Consider the following 18,627-nt stretch of genomic DNA (forward strand, 5'->3'; position numbering starts at 1 on the left):
TACTTGAGTGTACTCCTTGGCAGTTAATTTTCACCAATCTCTCCACTAAAGCAAGGCGGAAGAACGCAGCAGGCTCCCAGGGCCTGTGTTCATCTCTCTGGGAGCACTGTTTTTCCCATCAACCCCTGCATGGTCACAGATACAATTCTCCATCCCTGGAATTTGCCTGCCACAGTTGCATTTCTTGAGACTCTTCTTTTTCTCCTCTCCCCTCCAACCCACCAATGACATACATGGTCCCATTGCTCTCTATACCAGAGATGGTAATTATCTCATTAGTTCATCCTCTCTGCTCCAATATCACTTCTCCCCTCCGCCCCCTGCCCCTTGAGCTCTGTCACTCAGACCCGGAGGAAAGCAGGAAGGCTCTAATCACTTGGCCCATCCCCTTCTCCTCCAGGCCAAAGTGAACTGAACCATACTATTCAGATTTTCCTCAGGAATTTATCATTGAATATAAGGCCAGGTTTTGAATATCCATGATAAGCCATGTCCATACAGAAAGAGAGAGAACTGGTCAACAGAGAAAAGGAAAGGGAGGGGAGGAAAAAGAAAAGGAGGTAAGGAAACAAAATTGAGTAGTTGAATAGAGAAAGGCAGAGAACAGGGATCCTTTGTCTGTGGAGTAGAGAGAGTAGGCAAAATTCTTGATTTTCAGTTTCCCATGCCCACTTCCTTGTGAGCTCATACTCTTTTATTTACCCAGTAAAGTCACTATATTTGTGACGCTGGTTTTCATGGATTTGGTTTCTTACATCCAAATGCCTCCTTATCAAGATACACCTGTTAATGTAAAAACAATGAGTCTATGATAAATAATAATAATAACCATAATAATTATAGCTACCATTTATTTTGCACTTACTATTTGCTAGGCATGGTCCTAAACACTTTACATACAAGAACACTTTCTCACAGCTATATTGTCATATAAGGATTATTTGATAGAAATATTAATGCAAGACAAGTTTGGCAATGTATCTTAGTTATACAGCTTGTAAGTGGCCCTAGCTGACCTTTGAACCCAGTTCTGTCTCTTCTCCAAGTCTGTCGGTTTAACCATGTGCCATGGGCTAATTCATAAAAAGCACTCTAAACAGTGCCTGGCACATGTATGTCACAGTTCAAATTTCCTAAACCCTTGAGGCATATTAGTCCCGGACAGAAGCGGCTATAGCATTTTTAAATTGGCATACCAAAGCAATGTCAGGCAGGATCACATAAAACCTTGCTACTCAGAATGTAGTGGCTGGATGAGGTGCTTGGATGTCAAAGGGAACTTGTTAGAAATGCAAAGGCTTAGGCCCCATCTCATATTTAAAACTGTGTTTTAGGAAAATCCCCTGGGTGATCTGAATGCACATTCAAGTGCATTCACTTGAGTGAGACTCAAAGTAGATGTTTCCAGTGAGGAAATTAGTAGTTTACTTATGTAGTTATTATCGCTATGAAGATCTGTAAGATAAGTATTTAGCTGCAGTATCAGGTGTCTAGAACTGAGGCTGAAAAAAATGAAGAAAAGCAAAACTAATTTGAGATACTGAGGTTCTGCTAAACTCTATCATTGAAAACATCAGTATATCAAGAAGTAACTGATTATTGTTTGCCTGAAGCATTACCTAGTCTCTATTTTGGTTCTTTTCTAACTACAAATAACTGTTTATATATTGATTTTTTTTTTTTTATGAACAATGCACGGGGCGATTTCTTCTTACTAGGTTCACTCATTTGGTTCTGTCTTTGGCTACCCAGATATCTTTCCGTAAGAATGTCTAAATTTTGGCTTGTTATAAGATGACTGTCTGGAATTAACCTATTTTGCCAGCTTTTTCACAAGAATTTCAACTAAAAGTAGCACCAGAATAATTTATCAAAACGGATACAATTAATGCTCACCTTTTTAAAGTTAGTTTATATTTTCGGTGCTACTGGTGAAAACTTGTCACCAACTCTTTGGAGAAACAAATTCCAAAATCTGAAAGGTGACACCAACTGCAATTAACTTTAATCTTGAAAAGTGTGAAACTCTCAGGACATAATTGAGATCAACATCCCAGGAGTAAACTGATGGAAGATGTGACTTACATAAGAAAAACAAGGGTATTTCTTTATTCTTACACCTGGTTTTCATTTGCTTATGTATTCAAAATACAGATGTACCAAAAATCAGTAATTGACATATGATAGATGTAATAATGACAAATAACTTTCAAATAATGTCATATTTTTATTCTTAGTGGTATCATAGGAACCCTGTATGGTTTCATAATTATGGTATAAGACCTCAGATTTAAGTAACTGGCTCTAAAGATACTTGGGTACCTCCAGGCTTTATAAATATTTATTTCTCTGTTTTCTTGAAAAGCTAAGTATATAAGGAAATTGTAGAAGAGTTGGCATGTAATACAGGATTTCTAGTCTGTTATCAGTAAATGTTCTAAGACACGCCTTTGATAAAACAGAGATGTCAAAGACAAAGACAGCAAAGGAAATATTTACCAGACAAGGATGATTAGAGAAAGTTCTACAAGCCAGGATGGACTAAAGTTTTTTACTTTGTATTTTAACAAAAATGCTTTTTGAAAGTATTATAAAGTGCCCAGGACTAGGGACTACGGCTTCATGTAGATAAGAGAAGTAAATATTTTAAAAGGAAATATAAGAAAGGAGTTCCCTTGAATACGTATTCTTAACTTTGGAAGCAAGAAACTTTCTAAGGATGGAAGAAGGTTTAGGTGGCCTGGGATCTGACAGGTACTTGTAAGTGAAAAGGCACATTAGCTCAATGACATGTGATTCAACAGGGACATTGGCCACATGACTATATAGCTTGCGTCATCTCACCACCTTGCAGATACCTCCCAACACACCCAGATTTAAACCTAAATAATAGAAAAGCTATGCTTAGCGATATTTCCAAAACCCTCTTCCTACGCCTATGCAAGTATCTTGCTTTCTCTTCCTCTGTCCCCCAAATACTGTTCAGGCACTATTTCCCCTTCTGTACTTCCCACTTCCTCCTCCCTCTCCCACTTCCTTTTCTTCTTCATTTCACTGTCTGCTTTTTATTATTATTATTATTATTACCTCTCCTCTCTCCCCACTGACCTCCTGTCTTTTGCTCTCTTCTCCCTTTTTCCTCACTCAACTTCAGATCAATCCTGCTGGGTGTATTCTGTGTCCTATACCCCTGCTGTGATTCTTAATGAAATAAATTTCAGGAAGCCTACTGATTGGATCCATGACAAGTATATAATTTATAGGAGCAGCTGGGCCCTCCTTGGCACAGGACAATCCTAATTTTTCCTCTGTATATTCTATTTCCAATTCCGCTCCATCTTAGCCTTCTCCTTCTCCTACTTCATTGGAGGACATCAGCTGGGAATTCCTTACACTTCTCCTATTTCTTTCCCTTATTTTCTTCTTGGGGAAGGAAAGGGTCTCCTCCCTTTCCTACAGTGCATCTCAGAAGTTCAATTTATAAGGATATCCTAAGTGAACCTTTATCTCATAAATCAAGGTCTCATTGTCTCTCTTCCGTAAATCCTAACAACTGTTTTGCCCATCAGCTCCTCACTTCCTCCATATTGCTACCAGAATTAGGTTTAGCATTTGTGGCATGGTATTTATTTAGTCAAATCTGATGGTTTTTTGGTCTCTACTAAGATGGGAGATTTCATATTTTATGTTTATGAGGTTTCTTTTTCCTTTATCTGCCTGTGGCCCTCAATTGGAATTTTTCCAATGATTTTCCCATTCTTAATGATTGTTGAATTTTCTGTGGCTTAAAGAAAAAGAGAATCGAGATTTTCTAAATATGGTGATAAAAATCTTTGTAAACATAATAAGGGCAACCTCTTTGTTTATGAGTCTAAGACTGAACAGACCTGATGTCTCAATGATTTTCTCTCTCAGATTATACGTAAATTGTTGGTTATTTTTAAAAAGTCTATGTAGAGAAGTGGAATATTTGAGAAGTTTCTGAAATATCTTTGACTATCAATAACTTCACTATCTGGCTTAGAATTTTCTCTCCTGAGGGAAAGCTTCTGGGAGTAACCCTTTCTAAACTCAATCTGTGCTGGCCACTAAAAGTTAACGTTTCTATCAGTGCCCCGTATTTGCTTTCTTTCATCATCGGATAGTAGCTGAATGCATAGACTTCAGTGACAGATAGCCTACATTTAAATCCCAGTATCTACTGTGTGACTATAGGTGAATTACTTAACCTCCCTGTACCTTAGTTTCATCACTTACAAAATGGGAACACACTGGCCAGATATCATCATCCATATTTTAAGGGTGAAAAGAGATAATCCTTTTTACATGTGCACAGTGCTTGAGTATACAGGAAAGGCCTATTTTTATTGGTATTGTTATATTTACTGTTATGGCTAACTATATATGTTATCTGCATTTTCAACTAAATTGTAAATCTCTTGAAGTCAGGCCTTTACACTGTTTCTCAAATATAAGGGCATAAGAAGGGCAGTCTTTTTGTTTATGAGTCCAAGACTGCCATTAAAAGGAATGGCAAAAACCGCAATAACTTTACACCAACCTAATATAAAAATTAACATGGAATGTTTGAGGCATGTCACTCAAATATGTAAGAATTTTTTAATCATATCTTTAAGCCATCTATAATTGGTGTTCAAATGTGAATAATGACAGAGTCTTAGATTCTTTTCTTCATTAATAATAGCTGAATGTTTTACAAATAGAAAGTTATAGTAATTACTGAATATATGTAACTTATTCCCACAAGGCAAAATTTTGATTTAAAGCATAACTGAAACGTAAGTGTGTGGTTAAATATCCTGAATGCAAAAGCAATGCTTACGAAGTTTATTTCTTCACATAATTTTTTGAAAAGTCTGTGGTGCACCTAAAACAACTATCCTCCAATTCCTAGTAAGACATCAGTTTTCTGAAAGTACTTAATGGTATCTGGACTAAGTGTACATTTCAAAACACTCACATTATGAGTTAATGCATTTGCAACAGACTTCTGAGTGAAGTTACATATTGCCTAGGTTGCAAATAAAAAATGCAAGGGAGTGAGGACTTAAGACCTATTGAGTACCCCTGGAACTCTTAATGGTTTTCTTTGCTTCCTTTTCTCTCTTAATAGACTATCATCCCAGCTAGTACCATACTAATCAAACAATACACAAATGTTTCATGTTAAGGCTCAGAATTATAGACTCATATAATCAGGAGACTGGAAGGAAACACACAAAAATAAGACTTTTCAAGACAATCTCATTCACACTCTTTACTTGAATTATTTACTCTAGTTTTATTATTAATTTTTATACTGTTAAATTGCAATTCAAAACCCAGTGTATTCATACCATGTGTTAAGATATGCTCCTTCCTATATGTGTTCCTCTAAAGCACCATCTGGATCTTGTGGGGGGTATTTTCCTTTGTGGTATCAAAGCCAGGAGCTCGTGGTTTTCCTTGATTTTTTAAGGGAACACTATCGTGTAGCATCTGGGACCAGAAAGAAATCTTGATGGTATATATTTTACAGATATTTTCTTTTCAGATGTTTTTTCCTCTAAGAGAAAAGCTTTTGTTAATGTGTCACATAAAAATACATTGTTGATTAGTAACTTGTCAAGAAGTGCTAGATTACATTCCTGTGTTGATCCATTTATATATATTCCTGAACAGCTAATATTTCATTTAGTTTCCTATTAAACTTACTCAAATATATTTTTGAAGTGCATTGCTTAAAATTTACATTCAAGGCAAGAAAATGAGTTTGTCAGTAAATGTAGTAATTAAGGAAGTTCCAAGTCTGTATCTTTAAGATACTAGAGGTAACTGTAACTAATCATTTTAACTTAAAGAAATAGAATTGCAAATACCCTCCTTCCCCCCACCCCCCGCCAAAACCATACCTTAGTCACTTTGGAATTATAACCATCTTTTACGTCTATCAATATAAATGTATTTCATTTGGTATTCAAATTACTTTCAAAGCGATAAATTTTGAATTTCTGTTTCATTGTAGCTTCTGATCTTTAAATGTACTGAACAGGAGGATTTGGGGAGCTTGTCTTGTCTGATAGGTGTTAAGTATCTATGACGACAAATTTGTGCTAAAGCAATGTGCAATATAGACTAGTAATATTTTTACAAGGCTATTTTGGAAATTCTCACGTTGATGTTACTAATAACGTGGGTTTAATAGCATTTGGGTAATTAAGAAAAAAACAGTAATAGAAAAATAAAAACGATAAGAAGGGCGAAACAGACTTCTCCACCCCTCTCCCAACCCTCATTCCTTTGGAGGCTCGCGCCCTCTTGGAATAGCAGGTTCCTGCATGTGCCAGAAATCCGGTCCCAGCAAAGCTAGGTGCTCTGCAATGCCAGGGCGTTCCCAGCTAGGGACTCCTGGCTGCTTGGAGCTTGAAAACACCTGGCGTGGTTCTCGGGGGCCCTAGAGGCTTCTGCCACGGACTGGTCGGCTCTGGGGTTGTAGGCAGAAGGCTCTGAGCGGTCAGAAGGGTTTCCTGTGTGTCAGCAACTTCACTTTGCCGAGATAGCTGGCGGAAGAGAGAAGAAGCGCTCGCGGGCCAATCGCCTGCCAGCAGCCACCTTTGAGAGCACCCCTCGCCCTCGCCGCCGACTCCGGTAGCAGCGTGTTGGCAGAGGCTGAACACACTCGGCCTCGGCGGAGACCTGCTCCCCAGTAGACGCCTCCTGCTTCCCACTGCACCCTAGAGGACGCGGGCTGGCTGCTGGGCGAGCTCGGCGGAGGCACGCCCCTCGCCTCCCCGCGGAGTGCGGACTCGCCCGGGTGCCCAAACTCCGCCCACCCTCACGGGAGCTCAGCTCTCCCGCCTGACCGCGGTACTCTGGACAGAGCGGGGCCTGGGGAAGGGCCCCTGAACTGCGCGGACGCTGAACGGGACGCGCTTCAGCAGCGCACGAGTCTGCGGCCACGCGCGCTCCGATGGCCGCCAGGAGCTGAGCTCAGGGTAGGAGGAGGAAGCGATAAGACGCCCCGAAGCTGAGCTGCAGGTTTCTAAGGTAGGGAGGAGGAAGATGCCCCAATGAAGTTGATCTTTGAGCCAAGGAGGCTGGGGAGCACCCTCCCCATGCGAGATCCCCGCAGAGCGAGTTTCGCTTGACCTCGCTGTGCCTCTGGCGCGCTCTGCAGCGCGGACCCGCGGCCCCTCGGGAAAGCGCAGTCGGAAAGTTATCCGCGGTGGTGCCCTGCGCGCCCTGTTGTGTAAGCTCGGCGTTGCCAGCGGTCGGAGAAGTTGCTGGCCTGCCCGATAGCCCAGTTCGGTGGCGGCCCGGGGCGGATTTCATGGCCCGCGGCGAACGCGGGGCCAGAGCAGGCGTGGGCGAGCCCCTGCGCGCCCCCTCCCGCGGGGATCCAGCTTGCCCGCTCCCTTCCGCTCGCTGGCTTTTCCGATGCTTGCTGCGCCCCTGGCCGCCGCTGCCCTCTCGCCGCCTGCTGCCCCTCGGAGCCGCCGCCTAAGTCCAGGAGGAGAGAATGACCGAGGTGCTGTGGCCGGCTGTCCCCAACGGGACGGACGCTGCCTTCCTGGCCGGTCCGGGTTCGTCCTGGGGGAACAGCACGGTCGCCTCCACTGCCGCCGTCTCTGCGTCGTTCAAATGCGCCTTGACCAAGACGGGCTTCCAGTTTTACTACCTGCCGGCTGTCTACATTTTGGTGTTCATCATCGGCTTCCTGGGCAACAGCGTGGCCATCTGGATGTTCGTCTTCCACATGAAGCCCTGGAGCGGCATCTCCGTGTACATGTTCAACTTGGCTCTGGCCGACTTCTTGTACGTGCTGACTCTGCCAGCCCTGATCTTCTACTACTTCAATAAAACAGACTGGATCTTCGGGGATGCCATGTGTAAACTGCAGAGGTTCATCTTTCATGTGAACCTCTATGGCAGCATCTTGTTTCTGACATGCATCAGTGCCCACCGGTACAGCGGTGTGGTGTACCCCCTCAAGTCCCTGGGCCGGCTCAAAAAGAAGAACGCGGTCTATATCAGCGTGCTGGTGTGGCTCATTGTGGTGGTGGCGATCTCCCCAATCCTATTCTACTCAGGTACCGGGGTCCGCAAAAACAAAACCACCACCTGTTATGACACCACCTCAGACGAGTACCTGCGAAGTTATTTCATCTACAGCATGTGCACGACCGTGGCCATGTTCTGTGTCCCGTTGGTGCTGATTCTGGGCTGTTACGGATTAATTGTGAGAGCTTTGATTTACAAAGATCTGGACAACTCTCCTCTGAGGAGAAAATCGATTTACCTGGTGATCATTGTACTGACTGTTTTTGCTGTGTCTTACATCCCTTTCCATGTGATGAAAACGATGAACTTGAGAGCCCGGCTTGACTTTCAGACCCCAGCAATGTGTGCTTTCAATGACAGGGTTTATGCCACATATCAGGTGACAAGAGGTCTAGCAAGTCTCAACAGTTGTGTGGACCCCATTCTCTATTTCTTGGCGGGAGATACTTTCAGAAGGAGACTCTCCCGAGCCACAAGGAAAGCTTCTAGAAGAAGTGAGGCAAATTTGCAATCCAAAAGTGAAGACATGACCCTCAATATTTTACCTGAGTTCAAGCAGAATGGAGATACAAGCTTGTGAAGGCACAAGAATCTCCAAACACCTGTCTGTTGTAATATGGTAGGATGCTTAACAGAATCAAGTGCTTTTCCCCTCTTTAACTTTCTAGTCAGTTTAGAAAAAATCAAACCAAGAAAATAGTTTAAAAAATAATAGAAGTAGAAATGCCCACATCCACACTTAGCTTGCTTGGTTTGCTTTCAAAGTCTGTCTTCTTTCTGACTAGAAGTATGTGTAATAAAACAGCACTACCTAGTTAAACATTTACTTTCTCTTTGGCCTTTAAAATTTACAAGCTTTTCTGTTTAAAGTGTGTGTGCACCTGAGTACTGGGGCTATTTTTGATATTAGTAATTTCTCTAAGAAAACTAGCCCCCTTCAACTTGAGTTTGTGGTTTATCTAGCCTTTATTGATTTTTAAAATCCACAATAGGAATAAAACGAAAATCTACATTCTCAGAAATATTTAGCATGGTATAACAAAACACTAAACTCATTAGTTCATCCAGCATCACATCAATGGATCTCTGAGCGGGGTGTCTTTTTCAGTGTCTTACAAGCATAGATGATAGTTGACTGAGTTTCTTTAGGGAATTGAATAGACAAGTAAAGTTAATGAATTTAAGAGCCTGAAAAGTGATTGTTTTCCAGTTATTTCTGGAAAAGGTCTCATTATATACTGGGTGCTAAATGTTTGATGGGGAAAGCCTGCATATATTATCGTACTGGTGAAATGCATTCAAAATAATTAAAATGCATGTATTTTCCTTCTAAACACTGTGAGCTCTCTTAGATATCTTGTGATAAAGAGCATTTACTTGCCCCACTGCTGTGCAATGCCTGAAGACTTTGTTTGTGTTCCAGGACAAGTGTTCACTCACATCTGTAAAAACAATTTTAAGAATCACAAACAAATTACAGACCAAAGTTTGAGGAAAGTCAAATAACAGTAAGTTGAAGGATGTTGGACAGGAGGACAGTATTTCAGAAAAGGAGAGGTTGACAGTCATCCACAATGCATAGCCTCCAAGTATACTCTCAAATGTATGAAGCAACTGAGGTGGGCAGAAGACATTTTAGAATGAGGGCTTTAGTTTAAATTAAAATCATGGTGGAGAAGGCTCTTTTTGCTTCCTCTAAGTGTTTGAAAACACAAAATGCGATATGAAAAGAAGAAATGGAATTTGTATAGGTTGCATTGATAGAATGGGAAGCTATAATCTTTGGATAAACCTTACATCTCAATATTTAAAGGAAAAACATGTATATGGAGAGGGAAATATAGAGACTTAAAGTACCTAGATACCATAGCACTGAAAAGTAAAGTACTAATCAGACTAGTAATAGAGAGAAGACTATTGGTCAGTGTTATCCATTATATTTGTTCTCTGCCAGGTGTTAATGAAAAATTTGTAAAATGCTTCAACAGTGTTAATAATTTTTAATGAATATTGAATTGCTGCACGTCTAGCCCTTGAAATGGTCATCTTCTACATGAGAATAATAAGGTGAGATAATGCAATTGAAAATCCCGAACAAATAAATCCAGTGTCAAAGGAATTTTTAGTTTTGAAAGCTAGCCCCCATAAAGTCAACATCAGAGTTTGCAACTGATGGTGGAATAACTTGTTGGAAAGCACTTTACAAGTAGAGCAACATGGGGCTGTATGTTAAGGCAAGAAAGAACCTTAGTGCTCTGTGGAACATAATGACAGGAAATTCAGATCTTGATTTCAGTTCTTGCAATGCCTATGTAGATTGAGGATTTGTGAGACCTTCAAAGTAGCTTCACTTTAGCCAATCTCTGGCCACTAAGATCAATGAAGAAAAGCTGTATTTGGCCTTCCTCAGCAGTGATTCTTTTTACATGTTCCGTTTTAATGCAGAGGATTATAGAAACCAAATAGACACCTACTACACCTCCTCGTTTTGAGGAGAGGGTTAGCAAAATTCTCACTTCATCAGGCTCAAATAACATGCATTTTAGAGTCCTACAAGACAAAATCTAAAATATGTCATTACTGTATTGACCTTGTTAAGATCAAGATCATTAAACTGACCAAGATGGAAATTACAGGACTTGTACCAGACTTGAACTTGTAGCCTAATGATACACATTTGTATAATATTTCTTCACCATTTACTTTAGTTTTCTTTCTTTTAGGTCTCAGGATGCTCAGCTTAATTTAGAGTATGTGTTAAGTACATTGTTTCAGCGTCCAGAGAATTCTGTGAGTGTGGATCCACTGAGGAGGTGAACAGTGTCTAGAAATGCTTGTTTACTACTTGGCATGTTTTTTGCCAAAGTGTTTCTTCTTTAGCTTCATACATCACATATGGACATTGATGACATGTGAATGCATGCCACATAGTACAAGAATGATCTTGCTAACTCCTTCCAGGCCAAAAGAAGCCTCTGGGAAGATGTACAAATGGTGAAAACATACAGAGGGTCAGGATGAGGTAGTGATCTCTGTTGGCTGAAAAACTGATCAGGTCATATGACGATTGAAGTATGTTAATAGTAAGGGCAGAAATGTGTTGGCATTTGGAAAAAAGAACTGCTAACATTATAGAACTTACTACCTAGCAAAATTTCACACAAAAAATATTTTAATGGCAAATTCAAGATGTTTTATTGCTTACAAATTAGCATCTTTGACTCTTTGAACATCAATCTGTGTTTACATTGAAATGACAAAAAGAAGAAATACAGCATGCAAGTCAGAATTCAGAGTTAAAACCATGATGTTGCCACTCAGCCAGCTGTGTGACTGTTGACCCTTCCAAGACCACACATAGATTAAAAAGTTGGATGACATCCATTGTTGGGGCTTTGGGGGATATGGTAAAGCATGAAAACTGAACAGCCAGGAGCCTGTGAAATCTGCTACTGTATTTTCCAGGACTTCATTCCACTCCTTGGCTAAAAAAAATCTTGTAAGTTTCACAGATTATGATGTGGACCTGTCACCTGTAAAGTGTCTCAATCTTCTCAGACAAGACACTAAACTGTCTTTGGATATTATACATGCCAGTGCTTATAGCAGCTGGAATTTGGCTAGTGACAATGTTTAAAGATGTAATACTAGTTAGTATCTATTGAAGCTTAAACTTTGCTGGTCAAGTTGTAGCTATTGTAATAGTATTTATTGAAGAAGCTCACAGTCCTTCAGTTGTACAGATTGAAAAACTTTCATGAAAGATCCAATATACTAATGTAAATTATATTTATTGCAATGTATAATATTAATGTGTCAAACTGGTGTATTTTACAAAATATATGATGCATACATAAATAAGAGTTGTATATTCCAGTGCTTTTCAAATAGCAGTATCTTGGAATATTTAAGTCTTCACATTTTTTAGTCTAAAATATGAAAATGTTTCATGATACAAGTGATTAATTTTCCCTAGAAGTGCTTTTGCATGTTTGCCTTTTTATTTTTTTCTGTATAGACACAATTTGGTATCAGACTATCATAAGATCAATAGTGAATATAAAATATCTTAGCCAAATGGGGTCTGTATTGTCCACATTTTATATATTAAATAAAAGTTTTTGTTGTCTTTTCAGGAGGTTTAGAGTATTGTCACTAAATACGGTCAAAGCTTCCCTTTCCAAATGCAAAAGTATTGTCTTACATTTAAAGTTGATCTGTCATGTTTTAGCAGTCAAGTGGGATGGGCATTATATAGACAACATTACAGTGTAAGGAAAATCTTTATGGAGATGGGGAGAGCAAAAGGCAGCTGGTATAATCAGTGCTGCTTGGTTTTTTGTTTTTGTTTTTGTTTTTGTTTTTTGTTTTTTGTTTTTTTGCGAGGAGTCTCTCTCATTCGCCCAGGCTGGAGTGCAGTGGCGCGATCTCCGCTCACTGCAAGCTCCGCCTCCCGGGTTCACGCCATTCTCCTGCCTCAGCCTCCCGAGTAGCTGGGACTACAGGCGCCCGCCGCCACGCCCGGCTAATTTTTTTGTATTTTTAGTAGAGACGGGGTTTCACTGTGTTAGCCAGGAGGGTCTCTATCTCCTGACCTCGTGATCCGCCCGCCTCGGCCTCCCAAAGCGCTGGGATTACAGGCGTGAGCCACCGCGCCCGGCCTCTGCCGCTTAGTTCTACTTAATTTTTTGTGTTGCTGCTTCTTAAGGTGAGATAGCATAATCTTAATTGTTTTGAGATGGAATTTTAAAGTAACACACTACCAGCAAGTTCAATATTGCTATTGATTTTAATCTGTTTTTTTTTTTTTGTTCAGTTGATATCTTAAATTCCAAATTTTATAGTGATAATTGTATATTATTTGACTGCTGAATTCTGTTACAGTTTTTTTATTCTGTTGTACATTGTATTATACACATCGTCACAAATTAATATGAAGGTGAATATATGTTACATATCAAGATTTGTGAATTTGAATTATAGTATGTTTTAGTGCTTTAGCAAAAAATGTTTATTTTCATATTATCTGTGATTTTAATATAGATGATTGAACTAGATTTCTTTTTGAGTGATAGTGCCATTGAATGAGTGGTGTGGAAACAGTGTTACTTGATATTTTGAGCTTTCTCAGGTTTATCTAAATCAGTGGTAGCTTAACAAAACCCAGACTAATTGTGTGTAATTGTATTTTTAATAAAAGGAAAGTACATTTCCTATAATAGCATAGTATTGTTTGCATGCAAGAGTATGCAAAACCTTGTGTGTGTGCGTGCGTGTGTGTGTGTGTGTGTGTGTGTGTGTGTCTTAGTGGGTAAGGCATGGCAGCCAACTTTGTATCTGCTATTTTTAGTATCAGCAGAGCTTCATAATTGTGGTCACTAGAACTGTACTTACCATGGACAATTAAAACTGAAAAAGACTCAATAAAACTATGAAACATGGTTTGATGGCTTCCATGTTATTACAGTGTTAATACTCACAAATTTTGCCAAACTTAAACAATATACAGACTGAGAAGTACTGTAAAACACATTTAACTAATTCAACTGTTTTTTAAGGTGAAGACTGGGCTCTAAAAACTACAATGTTAAAGGTAGAATCCTGGTGCAAGATAGGTAAAATTATGAATGTTTGATATTGTCAATAGGAATGTAAGCTAATTTTTTATTGTAAAATACTTCATGCTACCTTAATGTGCGCTTCTCATGCTAGTGTTCTGTGTTTAAAATGTTGGCTGTAATTTTTTCTCACCTAATTTTTAATCTATGGGGGTGATTATGCTAATAATTCTTCGTGGATTCTATTTATTAGCATACACACCACCTGCTTCTCCCAGGTTTGTTAAAAAATGTATCTGTGCAGCAGTGAAAACAGTGTACAATGAAATGGGAGCATGCTTAAAGCATTATCTTTTTTTTCCCTCAGTTGAGAAGGTACGTGCACAATGGTCCTGTGTTGGGTTCTCTGGTTGTGTGCTGAGATAGGTGCTCTATAAGGGAAACCTGTGGGTAGAAAATACAAATTTCTTGCAGTCTTTAAGATATGTGTCAGTCAGTGTTAACTCCTTAATTAGATGTACTATGCAGACTTTGCCATTTGGGAATCTTCATTTATTAACATCAGCTTGAGTAGAGTTTTCTGTGGGCATATAGGTATGTATGTGTGTGTGTATGTGTCTTAGTACATACATATAATTTATATAGAGATAATTATCTTTCTGACTTAAGAATTTACCCTAAAGCTTTGAGCACCTTTTGATTTTTGAAATCACTTAGGGTTTAAAGTCAGAGACCCTTTTCTTTCTACAAGTTAATATCCATTTTGATTCCCTCTCCGATTTTAATGATCTGAAAAGTTTATTTTCTTACTTTAGGAGATTTTAGAATTTTTCCCCAAAATATGGTCAGATCTTCCATTGTCAAATACAAAAAGCTTGTCCTAAATTCAAAGTAGATCTATTATGGCTTAGAAGTCTGATAGGATGGGGCATTACAGACAAAACAGATGTCACTAGAAATCCATGTTAATGTTAACACTGTGCTTACTTGCTTAATCCTGCAAGGTTATATTGCCTTGGGCTGGACCCTGGGGACTGACATCCCCAGTCAGCATGGCTGCTGGGACTGACAGTTCTAACAGCAGCTGCGGATGGAGTCAGGCCCCTGGGCTGAGCAGCTGACAGAACTGCAACTCTTTGGGAATGGAAGTGGGTAGGGGGACAGGGGATGGGAGGCAAGTGGAGGCTGTTGGTACTTCAAAGAGGAAAAAAATGCACTGCCTTTCCTGAATACCTGATAGGGAGAAATCACAACTGTGCAAAGCTGGAAAATTCATGAAGAAGACAGACTAGAAAAGATAGAGACCTTGGAAATGATCCAAATCCATCACCTTGGTTTATAGGTGAGAACAAAATATTCACATTCAAAAGTGGAGCTAGTAAAGAATGTGGCGTTCTCACTTCTAAAACATTCCTCTCGTATCCCAAGACTTTTCAAACTGTAGGTCTTGACTCATGAAAGTGTCATGAAATCAATATGATGGGTTATGATTGACATGCTAACAAAATGAAATAGAATAGATCAGAGTCCATAACTCAGTAAGTAATTGTGGTTTTAATTTCAGACACACACATACTCACACAACACGATGCATATACATATATTTACCTGTGTTTGTGGCGTGGGTCGCAGTGGACATTTCATTTTCTATTGTTGACATCATCAGAAAAGTTTGAAAATTCACCGCTACTCAGTAAAAAGTGGCATAAAATTAAAAGAATAGAGGATAAGAGGTTGTTTTTCAAAACTTTTAAAATAAATGAAAAGATAGTTAATTATGCTACTTGCACTTGTTCTTTTTTCTTTTAACGTTATTTTCTTCTGAATATTCCTTTCTGAAGTCCCAAAGAAATTAAAGCATCCTTTTAGCCTACCTCTAAGGATGACTGTTTGCAGTTAGTATCATTAAACCCCAGCTTTGTGTAAACTTTGATAGCTTAACCTTCATACTGTTTCCTCAGGTGTGAAGAGTTAACAGCAAAACAACAAAACTTCACTGTTTGACAGCAGCTTTGCAGTAAAAAAAAAAACCTTAGCTTTGAGCCCACCTCTGCCACTTACTACTTGCATACCTGAACAAGTTATTTAAACCCTGTTTGTTGTGTGTTCCTCAACTATAAAATGGGCATTATTAGATGCAGTTCATAGGGTAATGGAAGAATAGGCAAAGCATACAAAGTATGCCATTCTTGAGGCTGCTAAGGATTTTGCCACTCCATTAGCTATTTTATTGTTGTTCTTATTGTTTTTCTGTAATTTCTGTTGTCTTCTTCCACACCATGGAGGCTTTGTGGGATTGAGAGATTGAGTGCATTTAATATTGTTCTTTTGGATACTCCATTGAATGTCTGAGGTCTGAATAACAGGCAAGCATTCAACTTTTTGATGCTTTGCACTGTGATATGCACTCTATGGGACAAAGACACAGAAGACAAAGTATGTATAATTAAAAATATATTACAAGAATATCTTCTGACCTCTTCATCTGGGTGTTACCTCTGTAGTTCATGGTTTATTTTCAGTTGCTGCAGTCCAGAGCCTGATCTTCACTTTTGCAGATTCAGAAACTTGATCTTAGCAGTTCACCTAGAGTTCACCAACTCCAGAGGACTGACTCACACCAAGCAAACTGACAAGAGAATCATTTACCAACTAGATTGCCAATTTATGAGTATACAATGACTATATCTCAGTCCCAGTAAGACATCTGTTTGTTCAAGGAGGATATAATTATGGATCAGAAAGTTGCCTGCAGAACTTACAATTAGAATAAAAAGATGATATTCTTGAAGATCAATTCCAGTAAGATAGAGCAGCTGAAAGAATTGCCTATCCCTGGAGATACTAGCCTTGATAAGCATCTATCCTGAACTTGATAATAAGCATCTACCCTACACTCTGCCTGCCCGGAACAGTTTAGTAGCACATGGATTAAAATTTTCATATTTGTTTACTTTCTTTTAAAACTAGTCACCACCATTCTTCTTTGCATGCAAATTATGTTTTAATAATATCTCCCACCTGAGAGTATGGAAGGAGTATGGTGGTAGAGAGGGTGCAATGTGTGCTAGGATAGAGGTACTTAAAAGATATCCGACTGGAAAAGTGCAGTAAGTCATCGTAAATGACATTCCAGCATTCAGGGCAGAGTAGTAGCAAGAGATTAAAGTTTGAAAATCATCCGTGAGCAAACAATAGCTGTTAACCAAGGAAATAGAAGCAATTATCTGGGGAGTGTATGTAGACAGAGAAGAAAAAAGGGGCAGGAAGGGAGGAGGGAGCAGTGAGCTATAAGCAACACCAACAACAGGGATGTGATGGACAGACAGGATGGGATTGTCATAGATGATCCAGGACGGCCCTCCTGAGGAAATCAGTCTCAAAAGAGAATTTAAGGAAGAGGTATTTCTTTGTCACCTGTTACAAAAGGGACAAAAAAGAGTCTGCTGGATTTATACATTAGAAAACATTGATGTTTTGGAGGGCACATTTAATAAAAATAGTAATTGTTACTGATCACTGAAGAAGTGTTTTAGTAAGAGAAGGAGGATTATAGGTTAGTCGCTAGAGGCAGAGATTAGAAATAGAAAAAGGGATAAAGAGGAATTGCTCAAAGAAAGCAAAAAAACTCCACTTGAAAATTTGTGTATATGATGATGTCAAAAGGACAAGGAGAAGCGGTAGTCTAGGAAAGGGGTAGCTGTGGGTATTGAAGTTACTTGGTGGCAAAGGCCATCAGAGTAGAGGAGAGCTGTAATTGTGAGACTGAGACATTGTTTGGATCACGGAGTGGCAGGAAGACTGGTTTTGTAGAGGAAATTATTTTGAAGTTTGGTGAAGGAGAGCACTGAGTAAGGGGGAAGCTAGCAAGAACTAGTTGGCATTAGTGCCAAAAAAAAAAAAAAAAGATTTACATGGCAGTAGAAGAATAATGTCAAGAAACAGTGGGAAGTTGGAAGAATGCCTGTTCCTCTTCTGGTGTGCAAGAATAGCAAAATAGCAAACATGGTGTCTATTGAAAGAAGGAGGGAGGGGAATATATTTTAATTTTGACTTTTAGATACAGAGCATACATGTGCAGATTTGTTACATGGGAATGTTGTGTGATGCTGAGGTTTGGGGTACAGATCCCTTCATCTAGGTAGTAAGCATGGTACCCAATAGGTAGTTTTCCAACCCACGCCCCCCTCCCTTCCTCTCCTGTCTAGTAGTCTGATATGGTTTGGCTGTGTCCCCACCCGAATCTCATCTTGAATTCCCACACGTTGTGGGAGAGACCTGGTGAAAGGAGTGAATGTTTCCTATGTTGTTCTCATGATATTGAATAAGTCTCACAAGATCTGATGGTCTTAAACATGGGAGTTCTCCTGTACAAGCTCTCTTGTCTGCCACCATTTGAGCTGTGCCTCTCACTTTCTGCCATGATTGTGAGGTCTCCCCAGCCACATGGTACTGTAAGTCCAATAAACCTCTTTTTTTTGTAAATTGCCCAGTCTCTGGTACATCTTTATCAGCAGTGTGAAAACAGATTAATACAGTAAATTGGTACCAGTAGAGTGAGACATTGCTGAAAAGCAATTCTCGGGTATGAGAATTCATACCCGAAATTTTTGGGTATGAAAAGATACCCGAAAATGTGGAAGCGACTTTGGAACTGGGTAACAGGCAGAGGTTGGAATAATTTGGAGGACTCAGAAGAAGACAGGAAAATGTGAGAAAGTTTGGAACTCCCTAGAGACTTGTTGAATGGCTTTGCTCAAAATGTTGATAATGATATGGACAATGAAATCCAGGCTGAGGGGAGTCTCAGAGGGAGATGAGGAACTTGTTGGGAACTGGAGCAAAGGTGACTCTTGTTAAGTTTTAGCGAAGAGACTGGTGGCATTTTACCCCTGCCCTAGAGAGCTGTGGAATTTTGAACTTGAGAGAGATACTTTAGGCTATCTGGCAGAAGAAATTTCTAAGCAGCAAAGCATTCAAGAGGTGATTTTGTGCTGTTAAAGACATT

The 18,627-nt window shown here is 39.6% G+C and overlaps 1 protein-coding gene across 2 annotated transcripts; it reads left to right on the plus strand.

Annotated features, from left to right (window-relative positions):
- Nucleotides 1-7,464: 7,464 nt before the first annotated feature.
- On the plus strand, nucleotides 7,465-13,502 carry LOC105499019 (purinergic receptor P2Y1). Of its 2 annotated transcripts, none has more exons than XR_011619812.1 (2): nucleotides 7,465-10,128; nucleotides 10,785-13,502. XR_011619812.1 is itself a non-coding variant. In XM_011771397.3 (2 exons), the coding sequence occupies exon 1, from the start codon at nucleotides 7,520-7,522 to the stop codon at nucleotides 8,639-8,641; it is 1,122 nt and encodes a 373-aa protein (XP_011769699.2). In that variant the 5' UTR covers nucleotides 7,465-7,519; the 3' UTR covers nucleotides 8,642-8,680; nucleotides 10,785-13,502. The 2 variants fall into 2 exon arrangements, 1 of the variants encoding a protein (XP_011769699.2); XM_011771397.3 differs by having other exon boundaries at nucleotides 7,465-8,680.
- The last annotated feature ends 5,125 nt before the right edge of the window (nucleotides 13,503-18,627 follow it).

Source organism: Macaca nemestrina, chromosome 2 (genome assembly GCF_043159975.1).
Source record: "Macaca nemestrina isolate mMacNem1 chromosome 2, mMacNem.hap1, whole genome shotgun sequence".
Lineage (NCBI taxonomy): Eukaryota > Metazoa > Chordata > Mammalia > Primates > Cercopithecidae > Macaca > Macaca nemestrina.

What these genes read in the sequence shown, in the direction of transcription:
- LOC105499019 (XM_011771397.3), top strand. Translation starts at nt 7,520, where the DNA reads ATGACCGAGGTGCTGTGGCCGGCTGTCCCCAACGGGACGGACGCTGCC.